Raw genomic sequence first — 19,368 nt, 5'->3', positions numbered from 1 at the left:
TCCTTCAGAATGGACTGGTTGGATCTCCTTGCAGTCCAAGGGACTCAAGAGTCTTCTCCAACACCACAGTTCAAAAGCATCAATTCTTTGGCGCTCAGCCTTCTTCACAGTCCAACTCTCATATCCATACATGACCACTGGAAAAACCATAGTCTTGACTAGACGGACCTTTGTTGGCAAGTAATGTCTCTGCTTTTGAATATGCTATCTAGGTTGGTCATAACTTTCCTTCCAAGGAGTATGCCTCTCTTAATTTCATGGCTGCAGTCACCATCTGCAGTGATTTTGGAGCCCCAAAAAATAAAGTCTGACACTGTTTCCACTGTTTCCCCATCTGTTTCCCATGAAGTGATGGGACCAGATGCCATGATCTTCGTTTTCTGAATGTTGAGCTTTAAGCCAACTTTTTCACTCTCCTCTTTCACTTTCATCAAGAGGCTTTTTAGTTCTTCTTCACTTTCTGCCATAAGGGTGGTGTCATCTGTTTTCCCAGCAATCTTGATTCCAGCTTGTGCTTCTTCCAGCCCTGTGTTTCTCATGATGTACTCTGCATAAAAGTTAAATAAGCAGGGTGGCAATACACTGCCTTGACGTACTCCTTTTCCTATTTGGAACCAGTCTATTGTTCCATGTCCAGTTCTAACTGTTGCTTCCTGACCTGTATACAGGTTTCTCGAGAGGCAGATCAGGTGGTCTGGTATTCCCATCTCTTTCAAAATTTTCCACAGTTGATTGTGATCCACACAGTTAAAGGCTTTGGCATAGTCAGTAAAGCAGAATTAGGTGTTTTTCTGGAACTCTCTTGCTTTTTCGATGATCCATTGGATGTTGGCAATTTGGTCTCTGGTTCCTCTGCCTTTTCTAAAACCAGCTTGAACATCTGGAAGTTCGCAGTTCACATATTCCTGAAGCCTGGGTTGGAGAATTTCGAGCATTGCTTTCCTAGCGTGTGAGATGAGTGCAATTGTGCAGAAGTTTGAGCTTCTTTGGCATTGCCTTTCTTTGGGAATGGAATGAAAACTGACCTTTTCCTAGGTTTATTGAAAAATGCAAAAAGTACATTAACCCAATTATTTGGGATTAAAAAGTAAATTAATAAAAAATGTGTGCCTGCTTAGAACTGGAGGAGTCAATATGCATGATCATATGGCAAAGAATCTCCAAATATGCTATAAAGTCAGAATCCCCATTAAATACTTTCAATCCTTTTGGGTATAACCCTAGAAGGCAGTATCCCATAGTGACACAGAGCAAGAATGTTGGAGTCAAGGAGGAAAAGGCTCTGGCCATTGTTGTGTGAACTTAGTCATATTTCTTGCATGGAATCCTAATTTTTAAAAAACAGTATTTGTATATAGTACTATTTGAAAAGGTGACGACAGAGGATTAGATGGTTGGATGGCATTACGGACTCAATGGAAATGAGTTTGAGCAAGCTCCAGGAGTTGGTGATGGACAGGGAAGCCTGGTGTGCTGCAGTCCAGGGGGTTGCAAAGAGTCGGACATGACTGAGCAACTTAACTGAACTGAATTATTTTAAGAATTATATTAGATACTGTAGTGTGAAAAAATTAATAGAAAATGTTAAGCTCTGTTTGGGTTATATTACAGTATTTAGAAAAAGATACCAGCGTTTATTAAGACATATTTAGTTACCATAGTTTACTTACATTTTGCAGGCATAGCATCATTTAATATAGTTAATAAACCTTACAGATGGATATTATTTTTATTATTAGGTTTTATAGATGATGAATGTGTTTAGAGTTTGAATCACTTGCTCAAGGTCAGACTAACTAATGTGAGAGTCAGGATTTGAAAAGATATGGAAAGTCTTGTTCAAGAAAGAAGGAAGAGAAGAAGTAAAAAGAAAAATAATAAATGAAAATCATGATCAAAATTTGATTCCTATTGACTTCATGAATGGACTCTCAGAACATTTTCTTATTTTTCTCCTGTTATTCAGAAAAAAATCTTCAAGCTATGAATTCCTGTAGATCTTAGTACATGAGGCATTCAGTGCATTTAACCACTTTGTTTTGCAAAGGCTTTTTGTACTTCTTATGCCTTCCCAGTGCTCTCCCAGCAAAACACTCTGATGTGCTATTCATCATTTCCATTTGGAAGAAGTAACTACATTCCTGCTTAGCTGTCACACTGCTTCCAGTACAGTGTGTTTCAGTAATAAATAAAGTGCATGCTTTAAGTATACGTTTTCCGATACATAAGTCTCTTTGGCATAATTCTGGAGGGCATGAGAGAATATTTATGTTATTGTTTAATGGCGACTCACTTCTTTCTAGGAGCAATTTTTGATGAATCTGCCAAAAAGGATGATGAGGTATTTCGCACAGCAGTTGGTGACCTCAACCAGAATGAGGAGATCTTACAGACTGAGAAAATCACATTTTCGGTGACATTTGTTGATGGCAACAACCCTTTTCAAGCAGTTCAGGAAGGTAAGGTCTATCAGCACTCTACATTTTATTTTGTTTTTTTGGTTCAATTCAAATGGCGATGAAATTAAATTTTTAAAAGCCATTAAACATGAACATCATTTTTGCATCTTTGCTGCATTGCTTTTCTTTTAGGGTGTTATTTGGTAGATTTTAATCCTATATTCTACTTCTGAAAGAGCAGTGAGTGGAAAGTTATTGTTTTAATTGAAATATATGAAAATGGTCATAAATATTTACAATAAAAACTTTGCAACATTTTATGACTTTAGTGTAATTGAAGCATTCCTTAAAAATATGACTTTCTATCTGAAGTTTTACTTTGTTTTCTTTGAGATAACTGCTGCCTTGAGTGATGTCACAACTGGAGATGACATTTAAGGTGTATTCATGACAGAAGTATTGCTGAAAGGAAAACTTTTAGACAGTACATATAAATCAAAGATTTTGTACTGGAATCTACGCTGACCTATGCTATCCATTTTTCACTCTCTACAGTGTGCCAAATTTTAAAGCATTTTTCTCCATTCTCTGTGTAAACTTGAGTGAATTAAAATTTTTCATAGGTACAAAGTCATACAAATACAAATTATTTTTATTATGCTAGAATGATCCTTTGTATGAGTGAAGGATTTTAATAGTGAAAGATCTTACACTAATAAAATTCTAGTTTTGATGCTATTTTTGTAATGCAATATTTAGTCTTTTGATTGGCAAAGTAGTGATTATTCATGAAGTTATTTGTTGTTAATCAGTTTTATATTTTATTGTGATTATATATTTAGTAAAGATACTACTATGAAATTAATTTAGTTAAATGAAGCATTTCCTTCATTAAAAACTTAGAGAAATTGGCAGAAGAAAATATGGACAAGATATAACTGTAGTAAAATTTGGTAGAAAACTTTTTAAAGAAAAGTATTGAAGGGATAAAAAAGATAAATGTTTTTAATTTAATGTATTTACATGATATACAAGTAAGTTTTATTGGAATGTGTTTTTGATCAGTGGCATTGGCTAAAGCTGATTTAAAGCTTATTTCTGTCAGTAAGGCAATGGATAGAATGATTAATAGTCTAATGGATTTTCCTTCTTATTAATTTGATGAAGTGAAAAGATATTATTTTAATGAAATGAACAGAAATTTTAAAGGCTGATTTTGTAATAACATAGATTTTTCATATTAACATGATGTAACTTTAATACATAAATATAAATTTAAAAAATCAGATTACTATAAGCATCTGTTTTTTTCTTGCATTTAATTCAGAATTATCCTGGGAATTTGCAACTTTAAATCATGGCTATGCTGATAAATTTTCTATAGAAATATCTAAAAACTGTCTAAATTAATGTTAGAATTCATAAAGCAGTCTGAAAAAATAATAAACTAGAAATTGTGAAAAATACCTGTAACATAAAGGAATAGTTACACTAAGAATGTTATTCTTTAAAATAGGTAGATATTTCTTTCCCAACTGTTAGTTTCAGTAACCAGAGTAAGAACAGGAAAAAATGAGGACCGACTTATTTTTGTGACTGTCTTCTCATGAACTGCAGATGTGCTAAAATATCCATGCCTTTTAAAAAATCCACTTTGACTGAAAAAATGTGGATAAAGCAGTGAGAAATATACATTGGGTAAAATGAAATTGCAGCAGCTAAATAAATATGGCCTTCACACCTTTTTTTAGAGACTACAATTTGAAACACAAGGGCAGTTTTTAAAATACCACAGTTAATCCATTTACATATTGCTTTGAGTAACCATTTCTACTGTCCACTAAATTCTGGAAACAAAAATATCTCTCAAAAGAACTATTGTGATATAAAAGAATTTGTGGCACTGAAAGCAAATTGAGAGAGGAAGTAAGTTTTAAGTTTTCAAGATAGAGAATGCTAGATATTTGTCAAGAAAGAATAAAGAACTTGACAGTTTGCCTGATGGGTTTTAATACTAACAGGATGTTCTGGACCAGTTATTTTGATGGTCTGCTCTGGGTAATGAACCTGAAATAAGTTGTAGGAAACTCTGGAGCTAATTTTTCCCCATTCAATATCAAGAAAGATCTTGCTTAATTTTAGAAGTAAAAATAGTTTCTTTCTAGAGCTCTTATTATATTGGATAACTTTGAAACAATAATAGAAATATTCAATTGAGAGAGAACAAAAAGTATTTAGGAGTATTTCTTAAATATTTTGAGGAAGTCTTTTAGGAGAAACCTTCAACTGAACTATCAAAGATGGTCACCTTTCTATTATCGTATCTTTGCTGCAATACCATTAAAATCTATAATATAGAGGGTCTTAAATCAGTTTATTTGTTTTTCACATTCTAAAGATGGACACGGCATTCAGTGCTGTCATTATTATCAGTAAGTAGTTTATACATTAGTCTTTCTGATGAACATCTAAAAATTAATGATTTTGAATTCTTTTACCCTCTCTTTGTATTTTTAATATGTTTGTTTTTTCATTTGTTTATTTGAAAGTCTGACCCTTGAACAAATAACATCATCAAAGTATATGGATATTTTGGTCATAAAAATGAATTATAATAGGGATCTGTCAACAGATAAATGGAATCTAATATGAAATCCTCAGTTTATTTTATTGTTAGAACTTTCTCCAACATTTGACATGATTTTTTTTAATTTAATATTTTGTTTATCCCATCTATTTTCAACACTTAATAAGAGAGAGAGATTTAAATATAAACAGCCTACTCCATAAACTTTAATAAAGAATATTGGTAATATAAAGTGCTCCTTTGTAGTTTTGGTTACTGTAAGTTTGAGCATAATAATAATTATTTTAAGGTGATTTTCTTGAAGAAAATATCTTGTTTACAACACAGGATCAATATTTTTTATTCTCTGATGAGCAATGACTATTTGATCATCATTTTCACTATCCTATAACATTAATCTCAGCAGTTTCAGATAAATGAACAGTAGGAAAAAAATACTTGTTTTAATAAAAGTAATTTGTAAATAAACCACCTATTTTTAGGTAATTATTTTTGCTTTCTTCTGAATATGTTTTGATAAGCCATTGGTTACCTTTCATCTGTTGAGCTGTGATGTCAACTAATGGTAAAGACTTTTTCATACCTTAACTTAGGAATTCTTTTCTTTACTTTCTTTTTGTGTGTGGACATTTTCCTTAAGATATACCAAAAATAAAATTGAAAACCTATAGAATTATTATGGTACAAAATTATATAAATCCTATTGAATGTTAAATTAAATAATTGAGACCACTGTGGTTGAGTAATTCTTCTACAAACTAAAAGTGTGTAGCAAAGAACGAATGAACTAAGCCAAGGCCTGTAGACCACTGACCTGATATTTTCCTTACTATATCTGCAAGGATATATATATATATATAGAATATAATATTTACTTATGAGGAAAATTCATAATATATTCTGATATATTCTAGGACTTCAGTAAACACTGTAGGGAATGAAAATGGTAGCAGATTTATATGTTTTGATATGCGCAGGTTATGTTCATAGGTTTTAGATGGCATGGATTAGCAGAAAAATACCAATTTGATTGACAGCAGCAGTTGCATTGTATAATCCACTCAATTCATTCATCCTTACTTCTCATCTAAATAATAATGAAGAAATCAGAACATAAGTGATGTATTTTAAGGTCAATTTCATCTCTGTAGATAAGATTCTCCACAAGTCTTTAGAACAAATTTCCAGATTTAGATACATAAAGAATTAAAGAAATTATAATTATTCAGTTCTCACTTCAGAGATGGCTTCACATTGCTGAAATTGCCTCCTATTTTTTTTTCTTTCTTTTTCCGTGACTGACTTCAGAATTGATTAAAGGAATATATGATAGCTGTCGTTTGTTCTGCTACCTCATACAGCTATTCACAGCAACCTGGAGCACTCATTAATTTCATCAGAATCCAGAAAGGGCCTTTTGCAGGTTCAGGTGACCTGGACCAAAGCAGTTGTGAGATTTCTTTCCTTACTTTTCTTTTAAAGATTGTTTCCTCTGTTGGACCTATGTCCTGAATATAACATAGATACACAAATGACTGTTGTGAAAGGCACCTCTGTCTCTACTGAAAGCAATAGCAGTTGTTTATATTGTTAGCTCTTAGCTGAAACCAACACCACTATGGGCCATGAAAGGTGGGGATTTATAAGAAAACAAAGTCAGGAAATGTAAGGAGAATGTGTAAAAATGTTCACATTGAAAGGTGAATGCAGACATATGAATGCATGTATAATTCTTGCCTATATCAGATGTATCAGGAAGAATGTTAAGAACTATGCACTAATATTGAATGGCAAGATTCAGTTAAAACATTTTGACATAATTATTAGAAAAAATATATAAAAATGAAATGCATAGTGAGAAGAGTATAAGGGAAGATTTATACTATAGAGTCACAAATGATTCTATTTGAAAACAAAGGACTATCAAAATTATTCTCTTCTCTGATGTGTTAAAAATCATTATAAACAATTTAGTTATAAAAGTTGATTTTGATACAAAAAGCAGTCACAATTAGGATTGCTCATCTTCCAGTTACAGCCTGGTCCATCTTTAACTCACTTCTTGACACACCAGGCCTGAATATCGATTGCTCTCAAAGAATCTTGTAAAAATAGACCTCTCACTTTCACACAGTGACAGTTTCAGTTGGATTTGCCTCGCATATCTTCCAGAATTAAATTAGTGTAAGTGTAAAACAGTGAGACTACTCTTATTTATGGTTTATGAAATAAGTCCTGTGTCTTTTTGATTATATATAAATATCCATGTATCTATATCACGTGTGTAAAAGGGATGACAGAAGAGTAGCAGAGCCAAAAACAGTGTAAGGAAATCTAAGCAGGAAAAACCTTTCCTAAGACACATGACAATTCACTGTGAATATTTCTGGTGCCATAGGCTAAATCTGAATAGTCTGGTTCAAAGAAGATGTAAATGTAAAAGAATGATTTATGTGGCTGTGGTATTTGATGCTTTATTCCAGGGCTTAGTCTCATAATTTATATTCCTCTCTGCTTTAATAGGATATTTTTACTGTGATTAAAAGCATCTGTTAATTCCAAAATTCTTAGATTGGATTCTTCAATTTTCCTTAGCATAAGATTGCAATGTATGTAACTCATCAGCCTGTGTTTCCTGGACCAACTTATATAACTCCAACTTCAGCTAATTTTTTGAATCTCCTGACCACTGAACTTGAGAATTAGTGACTCCAGAAACCAAGAAACAAAATCTGAACATCATGCGATTATACTTCTTCTCATTCATTCATTTGTTCATTTCTTCCCCCATTTTTTTCATTCCTTCTTCTCTTTCCACATCAAGGCGAATGTTGTATTTTGTCTCTAGGCCCAATACTCTGTAGACAACTGATGCCTAACTCCATGTGCAGAGCAGTTGAAGGGATAGTGATACAGCTGACTGGCCACCTCTGGGCACTCACAAGGAAGGAGAGATTCTCGAGGTCCATTTGGTGTCTGTCTGGACAACCTGCCTCTCTTCATGAGTCTGGAGTGTTTAGGTTGGTCAGTTCTCCAGAAATTCTATGCCAAGTTCTGCATCAGTTTTCCTTCCTACTGCCACGTTCTAAGAACTGGCAGACAAGGTCTGCAATCAGAATCTGCCTAGTGTGTGATCTTTAGTACTTATCATTAATGTAGTATTAAAATTTTAGACATCTGTATCTATTAGGGACAGCACAGGCATACATTCTTTCAAATATCTCATATTATCCATTTTCATTAAAGAATTGCCGATCAAGAAGGATTATAATAATATATATTTGGACTCTAATTTTGAGGGTACTCAGTTAAATCAGTCTTTTCAAATACTTAAAGCCTATAACTCTTCCAAGACTGGGCCGTCTGTCACGGAGATAGCAAAAGAGAAGATGGAATGTCTGTCTGCAGGAGGTCTAAACATGCACCTGAGGGGGACTGTGGATTTTTACATGTCGTTCCTTCTACCTGTAACTTGGGGTTTTAATTGTGTTAATAGTAGAAACACGATGTTCTAGATTTTTAAAACATTTACTTTTCAGAAAAGAGGGAATTTCTTTTTTAAAGAAATTCATTATTTTTAATATAATGTTAATAAAGATATACAGTGCATAGCTTAATTTAATTTTTTTCTGCGATTTTTTTGTTCTACTCTTTTACTGGTAAGTCTTTCCCTTATATCAGTCAATACGACACTTTTAAAGTAAGGTCCCTATTAAGGTCCCTATTACTATGAACAGATTGAAATTCAGATGTTTATAGACCCTTATATCATGATTTTATGTAGCCTTTCTGCTTCAGGACCTTTTACCTGACTACCTACAATTGTGTATTGTTGTGTAAGTTACCTCATAAAATATATATTTCAGCCACATGTGCTACTCTGGATCTTGTTTTATTTAGAAGAATCTGTAGCAGCTTTCTATGAAAACTGTGTTTAATGCAGTTTTTTTTGTTGTTGCTTAAGTGTTTTTTCTACCAACCAAACATTTTCTTGTAATAATAGCACACCACTTTCTTCTGTTCTTTTTCTACCTTTATGGATAGAGTGCATGATTAAACAGCATAATTCAGTTTCTAATCGGTCTTTTATGATAGTTATTTGGTAAAAGAATTACCTATTATGTCATAAAGTGACTGAATATATGGTTTATTAGATTAAAAACCACATTTACGTGCACTCTGCAGTTGTAAAGAGAGTCCATTTTGTAGTCATAAAAATTGTTTAAGTTCATGTTGACAAACCAAAGGTGACTTAACTATATTCAGAATTTTAAAACTATTACAAGTATTATTAATATCCAACTTTTAGATGATCCAGTCTACTTGCTTAATTTGAGAATAAAAAATATTCTGACTTTTTATTTTAACATTTAACAGCTTATTTTTGCATGTACTTGCAAAGTATTTTTAGAATTATTGGAATCTCATTATGCATAGTCTTTTAGTATCCATACAATATTTTGTTGAATTATTTTGTAATTTTCAAAAGAAATATCACTGAAACACTTATTTTTAAAAACAAGATACACAAGCCAATGTGCAATAGAAAATTGCATATTCTAGGAAAAATAAGAATGAGTCAGCAAGTACTTTGGGGGTGCCTCTAAGCATTTAGCCTTGAGCGAATTACTCTGCACAATACCGTGGTCTCCACTGGCTGCCCTGAAATCTTAGCGTAGTTAGCTTAACTATTATTATCACTGTGTTAGATATTGACCTATATCTGCACCTCTTGCTTTTACCCTCCTATTACAGTGCTTTTAAAAATTCCTCACTCATCTCCTTTTTAATCTTTGATTCTTCACTGTATTCACTCACAATATTTATATTTGGTTCAGTATGTGTTTTAAACTTGATGCTTGAGGAAAAAGAAAACATTGCAGTTAAGTGCGAGGGCCGTGTGTTCTTGTGCGTAGTAAGTCGCTTTGTGCACATAGTAAGTCGTTTTGTGTGTATGTGCTAAGTTGCTTAAGCCATGTCCCACTCTTTGTGATCCTGTGGACTGTAGCCCGCCAGGCTCCTCTGTCCATGGTGGATTTTCCAGATAAGGATACTGGAGTTGGTTTCTATGCCCTTCCCAGAGGATTATCCTGACCTAGGGATTGAACCCGAGTCTCTTTGTCTCCTGCTTTGGCAGGCAGGGTCTTTACCACTAGTGCCACCTGGGAAGCATGGGCGATGTAATTAGATAAATCTACCTTTGTATGAATGCTGCTTCACCTCTTAATATCTGTGGGACCATAAACACACCTATTGTTTCCAAGCCTCAGTTTATTCATAAAGTGGGAATGAACACATACTCTGTAGGAAGACTGCTATGATCATTGTTGCATAATAATTACATGGGATAACAATTACAGTTTGTGGGTTCCTCTACTAATCTAAATGCATTTTAATAGTGGAGTACATGGTGACTTGGCACCATTGCATGTGTAAATCAGCAAATTCCTATCTTTCTCTGACCTAGCATTCCCATACATCCTTTGCCACATGCATTGGTAGTTCCCATGCATACCATGGAGAATACTAAATTTAATAACTGCCTAGTCAGTGTCTTTTTTTTTCCCAAGATATTTTTTTCTTATCAAGATCCTGAATTCTGGATTGTAAAAATGTTATATAAATTAAATGCTTTTTTTTTTTCTTCTGTTTTCCTGGGATAGTTTTGCTTATCAGCCCAGAAAAAGAATTATATTTGTAGTATAATTTATTAAGGTTTGGAGGATTTAAAATACGTTGTTACCATTTCTGGGAAGTAGAGAAAGCTTGTAGGGAGCAAACTAAAGCTTTCTGATAATTTGTGTAGGCTTAATACAATCAGTGAAGTAAATAAGGCACTGAGTCATAACTACATGGAATTCAGTTGTAGAGAGGCATAATGTGGAAGAATGACATATGTGAAGGTCAAATATAGAAATAAATTCAAGGAAAACTTGAGACTTTAATAGATGCATTGTATCTGATATTTTGAATTTATTTCTAACATGATTGTTTAAAAGGTTATCTTTCTATGTTTTTTTTACTTTTATTTCATTATGGGTGGATATCAACTTTAAAACCTTGATCATAGGTTTCTTTGAATTTCCAGTATTTTCCTCAATAACACATAGTATCATGTTATTTTCGCAGAACTCCATGCCTCATTTCAAGACATATTTGCCTTTTGGTCTCTGATAGACTATTATGATAGTAAGAATGGCTAGGGCTTCCCTTGTAGTTTGGTTGGTAAAGAATCTGCCTGCAATGCTGGAGACTCAAGTTCAATTCCTGGGTAGGGAAGATAGATCCCCTGGAGAAGGAAATGGCAACCTACTCCAGTATTCTTGCCTGGAGAACCCCACAGACAGAGGAGCCTGGCGTGCTGCAGTCCATGGGGTTGCAAGATTCAGACACGAGTGAGCAACTAAACCACCACCAAGAATGGCTAAGCTCAATATCTATTATATATGAGGAATGTTTCAAAGTAAAAAGCATATGTTTTCTCAAAATGTTTATTTGGGGCGGGGGGCTGTTCTACAAATAAAGTCAGATGTGATCTTTTCATAGAAAATGTTCTTGAATAGAATAACCAGTAACAGTTTTTGTATTTTACTTTTGAATTTACACTTATATAAAATCAAACAGAATATGTTGAGGTGGTCCTGTGTGCTTATTCAAGTTATTGAAAATGAGCACAAGGTAAATACCTCTGGTGATAGAAAGTTATTTGGAGATTAAAAAAGCGGTGCACATACTTATTGGTCACAGAGAAAGAAACTGACACATCAGCCTCATTCTATGGGCTACCAAATGCTGTTCTTATTGTTTTATATTAATTTGTCAACAGTACTTGTAATGTTTGAAATTTTTTAGTTCATTCTTTGATTGTTTTGAATTTCTAGGCATTTTTGTCCCCATTTAAAGAAGTTTTATATCTATATTAACTCATCATATATATATTAATATATGTATTATATATATGCATTTATATATACATATACATAGAAATTCATATGCTTATTTTAAATATATATCTTATATAGCATATATGTCATGTATATATGATATATATATATACCATATCTATTATGCTTATCTATCTACCTTTCTCAAAAGAAGTTCACCAAGCATTTCTTTCTTTTGGTCATCCTTCCAAAGTTGATTCATGCTTCTCATGGGTAATTTTAACTCCCTATTTACTATATCTGTTACAGTGAAACAAGGCTGGTTTGTTGTTAAACCACCGTCATTCATTATCTAAAATTTATGCCAGGGCTCCATGAGAGCACAGATGAATCATTAGTTTACACTTCCTTTCCTCGGAAATTACTTAAACCTTAAATATGAGAAGAGGAGACCAACTGGAAGAAAACTATGAATCACCAAGAATAATTCATGATTCTTTCAAAAAGAAAATAATTGTTTACTTATTTTTAAGATACTTTTAATGAACTACTCTACACTGTATTAGAAATTTATACAGATGAATGAGATAAATTTACCTCAAGCAACCAAGGACTTTATATTTTAAAGAAAGATATACAAAAATAGCTAAAGAAGCAAACACATTTTTTTAAGGAGAAGGCTGACAGCAAAATAACTGATACTATGATAAAAATAGTAGGTGGGTTGTGTGTGTGTGTGTGTGTGTGTGCAACTTAAAGCCAGGAGTTCATTTTTTTATGTAGTGATTGTGGAAAATGCAAAAAGGGACATTTTTGCTAAGATTTGAAGTTGCAAAATAGTACGCCATGCAAAGATAAGAGGAAATAGCATTGCAGGCAGTAGCAATGACAAAACCATTTGGAGGTAGGGTTTGCTTCATGTGTTTGAGGGAATTAGATTACCTTTTGAATACTCAAGCTTTTATTCTATTGTTTTGCAAATGTTTGTTTCCATCAAACCAACCAGTGAAGTTGCTCAGTCATGTCCGACTCTTTGCGACCCCATGGACTGTAACCTACCAGGCTCATCCATCCATGGAATTTTCCAGGCCAAAGTACTGGAGTGGGTTGCCATTTTCTTCTTCAGGGAATCTTCCTGACCCAGGGATTGAACCCAGGTCTCCCACATTCGCTTTACTGTCTGAGCCATCAGTGAGGTCATTATTTACTGGGTAGCAATATTATTTATGAATTTGTTACCCAAATCTGCTTCAGTTTTCCCGTTTGGGAATGAGTATTGTGTTCTAAAAGAAATTCTGATGGTTCTTCAGATTCTCACTGACATCTGTGGCATGGAAGGCAATGTTAATCATGAATCCCTTTTGGATTTGAGGTTCACCTGTTTGTAACTGATTTTGAATATAGATATGGGAACATTTGGGCTATTAATACAAGTGTTCTTCCTAGGGAAAAAAAATGAAATTAAATGGAAAAAAATTTTTAAATTAAAAAAATATTAAATGGGAAAAAGAATTTTACCCCATTTTCTTGGTCTTTTAATACAGAGTAACACAGAGAGGTATATTAACATCTAAAACTAGGGAAGAAACATCATTTTGTGACTTTTATATCTGCTGTATACTCTTGACAAAAGAGCCTCCTTTGAAAGCCCAAAAATGAGAATTGTCATTTATTTATATCTTATTATATCCCATGAGCTGTTAAAAGTGCTTCCCCGACCCCATCTAATTTGTACACTGCCTTATAAACTAAAAGACAGTATAAGTTATTCTTACAAGCTTTTTATAGATGAAGAAAATGACATAGAGCTAGGTTAGCTAACTAGTCACAACTGAAACCTTTAATATAGTTCCTGGAATACTCTGGTATTTCAGAATGCTAACTAGGAGTCCAAGACATATATCAGTTGCAGGAGGAGAGTGGGTTCAAGGTGTTTATTATCTGTCTCCTCTGTGACATCTGTTTGAGCTGGGGGTTTCTCTCACACAAAAGTTATGCTTTTCTAAAGGCAGCCTGCTCTTCACTACTCTTTAGAACTCCACAAATTCCTCTCTTCTCTATCCTTTGGGCCTGGTTGCCACCTCACTGCGACTACCTCTAAATTCTTGTACTACCCCTCGTTTTTCTGTCATATCCCATTCAAATCTGTGTAATTCGTATCTTTGAAAAAGAAATCATTCTCAAATTATCCTGTTTTGAGCTTGCCATTGTTTCCTATTGGGATTTTAGCTGATATCAGTATTAACTACTATATTCAGCTGCCTACATAGAAAAGCTCATCTTACTTACTCTTAGTGAGTTGATGACTTGTCTAATCTAATCAGTAAGTGTTATCTGTTGGAGTGTATTTACACTAATGCATGCATATCATATTGCAAAACTTAGAAAGAACACCTCACACAAATCTTTGTCTTCTGTCTCTTACAAGATGATATCTTCAGATTCATTGGTATGTTAGAGGTACATCAAAGGCTGACTTGATGTTAGAGATGCTGTGAGGCAGCATCCCTATAGAAGGGCATAAGGTCTGACCAGAAACAGGACTGATCTCCAAATGGCCACCCCACAGCACAGTTGACTGTCTTGTCTCGAAGAACACATAATTATTTTACTTAATATTACAAATGGAATGAATTTGATGAAAACTAATGTTCCATTTGTATATTTTACATATCTCTTTGAAAATCCTCTAGTTTAAGGAAGTTGATGAATCGATGTTCATAAGTTTTTCAATGTTTTACTCCATTTCCTATGGGGAGAATGTCCTTTTTCTTTCTTTTATTCCATTTCTTTGTAGGAGTGCTTTACTCTACAAACTAGACTCCTTACTATCTTGCTGCAGAAATAAAAACCACACATTTTATTGTTGGACAAATTGTACAGCCAAGACATTTTGTTACCTAGTAACTTATAAAGAGTCATAAGGAGAAAGTAACAAGTTACAAAGGAACTGTTTTGCATTTTATCTCTTTTATTTCCTAGATCCACAGTTTAATAGATACTAATGAACAACAAATGGCCAAGCAGCAGGCAGCAAAGAAAGAGGAAACATAGGAAAGGTCCATAAAAGCATGACCAACACTGTAACTTTATTTCTTCCTTCATCCAAAATTATTCAGCACCCAAGTAAAATATAGTAAAGCAGAATTAGTGAAAAAATGTTATGTAACTTAGGGGCCCTCTGCATTTTTAAGGATTTAAACCACTAAGAAAGAATAAATGTATGTGTACAGATAACGTAATTGCTAGGCAGTGGTTTCTTGAGGAACAAAATACAAAGTTCAGTAGAAAATGAGATGATTTACAGCCTAGGGATGGTGAGTGAAGGGACAAAGTAAAGAAAAAATAAAGAGGAAAACTGTCTCTGCTCTGAAAGAAGCCATGTCTTCTGCTCTGAAAGAAAAGATCTAATCAAAAAAAGCAGCCATTTCAAAAATACATCTTTGTGATTGTGAAGAATGTCATGTGTGGTGAGCCTGGACTGAGAATGGAAACATCAGGCCCCAAGGACAGAAAAGTAACTTTTCTGTCAATGTCTTTATCTTGTTCCAAGCTTCAAGATCATGCCTTTCCATAACCAGTGGTAGAATAGTGAACTCAGCATGGAAAAAATCATGATTCAGCAAGTAAAATTAGGCATGAATAAAGACATTAATAATGACATCAGCCTTCATATAGCAAAGCCTTTGTGTTTTTTTTTTTGTAATGCAGCAAAAATACTGAAAGTGATTTGAGTTCAAAGATGATGCTTCAAAGGCACAGTGCCTCCACTGTGTTTTAAGAGCAAATGATATTTTTACAATAATTATTCCATATCTATGGAAGAGTAATTGCTTTTCATGTTAAAGAGATAAGCCCCTAAGTTTTATAATACAAAAATATTGTACATATGCTTTAATGTTTTTAAAGGATTATTACTACCCATTTGGCATTGTATGCTATGACTCAGAGTGTCATGGCACTGTGCTCGTCCGTGAAAATATGGATTGTTTCCTAACCTAGTTGGACAGAGGTAGATAAAGAATAATAATATCCTGCTTTGGGGTTCTTTTATATACATAGTCTGTGATAATTCCTTTTTTTCTTTTTTCTTCAAGTTATGTAGTCAACGTTTTAAATTAAAAGCATTTATAGGTCAGATTATCCAAGTAAACAATGAGGGGTCTTTATTTGAATAAAAAATGCTCTGCCATCTGTGAAAATCAACATTCACTGTGTGTTAATTATTGGTTAACTTATTAATCCACCTGAGTAAATATTAAGAGTTTATAATTTGCAAAATACTATAATATTTGCAGAAAGAGATATCCAGGGACATCAATATAGTTTCTAGCCTCAAACATCTTATGATTAGCAGGTAACAGACATAAATAACATTAACATCAGTTCAATTCAGTTCAGTCGCTCAGTTGTGTCCGACTCTTTGAGACCCCATGAATCACAGCACACCAGGTGTCCCTGTCCATCACCAACTCCCGGAGTTCACCCAAACTCATGTCCATCGAGTCGGTGATGCCATCCAGCCATCTCATCTTCTGTCATCCCCTTCTCCTCCTGCCCCCAATCCCTCCCAGCAACAGGGTCTTTTCCAATGAGACAAGTATTCTCATGAGGTGGCCAAAGTACTGGAGTTTCAGCTTTTGCATCATTCCTTCCAATGAACACTCAGGACTGATCTCCTTTAGGATGGACTGGTTGGATTTCCTTGCAGTCTAAGGGACTCTCAAGAGTCTTCCCCAACGCCACAGTTCAAAAGCATCAATTCTTCGGTGCTCAGCTTTCTTCATAGTTCAACTCTCACATTCATACATGACCACTGGAAAAACATTAGCCTTGACTAGACGACCTTTGTTGGCAAAGTAATGTCTCTGCTTTTTAATATGCTGTCTAGGTTGGTCATAACTTTCCTTCCAAGGAGTAAGCACCTTTTAATTTCATGGCTGCAGTCACCATCTGCAGTGCTTTTGGAGCCCCCCAAAATAAAGTCTGACACTGTTTCCACTGTTTCCCCATCTATTTCCCATGAAGTGATGGGGTTTTTTGTGATTTTAGTTTTCTGAATGTTGAGCTTTAAGCCAGCTTTATCACTCTCTTCTTTCACTTTCATCAAGAGGCTTTTTAGTTCCTCTTCACTTTCTGCCATAAGGGTGGTGTCATCTGCATATCTGAGGTGTTTGATATTTCTCCTGGCAATCTTGATTCCAGCTTGTACTTCTTCCAGCCCAGCATTTCTCATGATGTACTCTGCATATAAGTTAAATAAGCAGGGTGACAATATACAGCCTTGACGTACTCCTTTTCCTATTTCAAACCAATCTGTTGTTCCATGTCCAGTTCTAACTGTTGCTTCCTGACCTGCATACAAATTTCTCAAGAGCCAGATCAGGTGGTCTGGTATTCCCATCTCTTCCAGTATTTTCCACAGATTATTGTGATCCACACAGTCAAAGGCTTTGGCATAGTCAATAAAGCAGAATTAGATGTTTTTCTGGAACTCTCTTGCTTTTTCCATGATCCAGAGGATGTTGGAAATTTGATCTCTGGTTCCTCTGCCTTTCGTAAAACCAGCTTGAACATCTGAAAATTCATAGTTCAGGTATTCCTGAAGCCTGGCTTGGAGAATTTTGAGCAGTACTTTACTAGCGTGTGAAATGAGTGCAATTGTGCGGTAGTTTGAGCATTCTTTGGCATTGCCTTTCTTTGGGATTGGAATGAAAACTGACCTTTTCCAGTCTTCAGGACACTGCTGAGTTTTCCAAATTTGCTGGCATATTCAGTGCAGCACTTTCACAGCATCATCTTTCGGGATTTGAAATAGCTCAACTGGAATTCCATCACCTATACTAGCTTTGTTTGTAGTGATGCTTTCTCATGCCCACTTGACTTCACATTCCAGGATGTCTGGTTCTAGGTCAGTGATCACACCATCATGATTATCTGGCTCATGAAGATCTTTTTGTACAGTTCTTCTGTGTATTCTTGCCACCTCTTCTTAATATCTTCTGCTTCTGTTAGGTCAATACCATTTCTGTCCTTTATCGAGCCCATCTTTGCATGAAATGTTCTCTTGGTATCTCTGATTTTCTTGAAGTGATCTCTAGTCTTTCCCATTCTGTTATTTTCTTCTATTTCTTTGCATTGATCACTGAGGAATGCTTTCTTATCTCTCCTTGCTGTTCTTTGAAACTCTGCATTCAGATGCATATATCTTTCCTTTTTTCCTTTGCTTTTTGCTTCTCTTCTTTTCACAGCTATTTGTAAGGCCTCCTCAGACAGCCGTTTTGCTTTTTTGTAGTTATTTTCCATGGGGATTGTCTTGATCCCTGTCTCCTGTACAGTGTCACGAACCTCCGTACAGCGGGAATGAAGGGATGGAGCCAAATCAACCCAGTTGTGAATGTGACTGGTGATAGAAGCAAGGTCCGATGCTGTAAAGAGCAATATTGCATAGGAACCTGGAATGTTAGGTCCATGAATCATGGCAAATTGGAAGTGGTCAAACAGGAGATGGCAAGAGTGAACATCGACATTCTAGGAATCAGTGAACTAAATAATGGAACATTAACATAGATATAAGAAATTGTGAAACAAAATATAATAAATTATAAAGTTCTCAGTAGCAGTAAAATGTAGTGTTATAGGATTGCTAGGAGTGCTGACCTTAGTTCTATACTTTTACTTTCTTCTTCACCCAAAGCTAGAAATAATTTCCTGTTCCTTCCATGTTCAGTGTGACCCCAGTATTGGTACCAGTTATAACAGTACATTTGAAGTAATTAGGCATCGTCTAATTTGTGTTGCCAGCCTTGCTATGCTGCTAACCTATGTTCATTCATTCAGTTAGTTCAACAAATATTTATTGAATGCTTGCTCTGAGCTAGAAATTATTCTAGAAGCTCTTCATATAGTAGGGGAAAAAAAAATATCCTGCTCTCTTAGAGTATATGTTCTAGATGAAAGAGCAACACATTTTATACACAATTTTAAGTTGAAGCACTGTTTAAAAACTTTTAAAAATGAAACAGCTTAAAAGGGATGGAGATGATGAAGTTGGGGATATCATTTTAAAGAGAACAGCCAGAGAAATTCTTCTGGGATGATTTTGAGCAAAGACCTGAAAGGTGACAGGGGACAGGTGATGTGGATATCTGGACATGGCAGAGTGTACATATGCTGTGGTGATATCAGCAACTTGAATTTGTCCATCTTCTCAGAACCGTGTTAATACTTGATTTCCATTAATTGAAGACCTATTTTATTTTTGTGACTATCAGTAAATTTTATGGCTTGTACCTGTAGTCACTTACATGTTCAAGCCCTGCAGCTTGTTCTTTGCAAATATATTTTGTACATTGAAGTCCTTATTTGAACTTCAATCCTATGATTGTTACCAAGCCACCTATTTCTACACCTTACAGATGCAGCCTGTCTGGCTTGGTATTGTAGTGTATAGAAACCCTGTCAGTAGGCTTGTGAAGAGTCAATGTACCTGGTGGTT

The 19,368-nt window shown here is 34.6% G+C and overlaps 1 protein-coding gene across 1 annotated transcript in view; it reads left to right on the top strand.

Annotated features, from left to right (window-relative positions):
- Positions 1–19,368, top strand: part of GRID2 (glutamate ionotropic receptor delta type subunit 2) — a 1,602,175-nt gene that overhangs the window by 332,315 nt on the left and 1,250,492 nt on the right. Inside the window, exon 2 of the mRNA XM_061419669.1 lies at positions 2,304–2,459. Coding sequence (XP_061275653.1) covers positions 2,304–2,459 — 156 coding nt within the window. The remainder of the gene's footprint in view (positions 1–2,303; positions 2,460–19,368) is intronic.

This window comes from Bos javanicus, chromosome 6, assembly GCF_032452875.1.
Source record: "Bos javanicus breed banteng chromosome 6, ARS-OSU_banteng_1.0, whole genome shotgun sequence".
Taxonomy (NCBI): Eukaryota; Metazoa; Chordata; class Mammalia; order Artiodactyla; family Bovidae; genus Bos; species Bos javanicus.
This window is presented reverse-complemented; position numbering and strand designations above follow the sequence as displayed.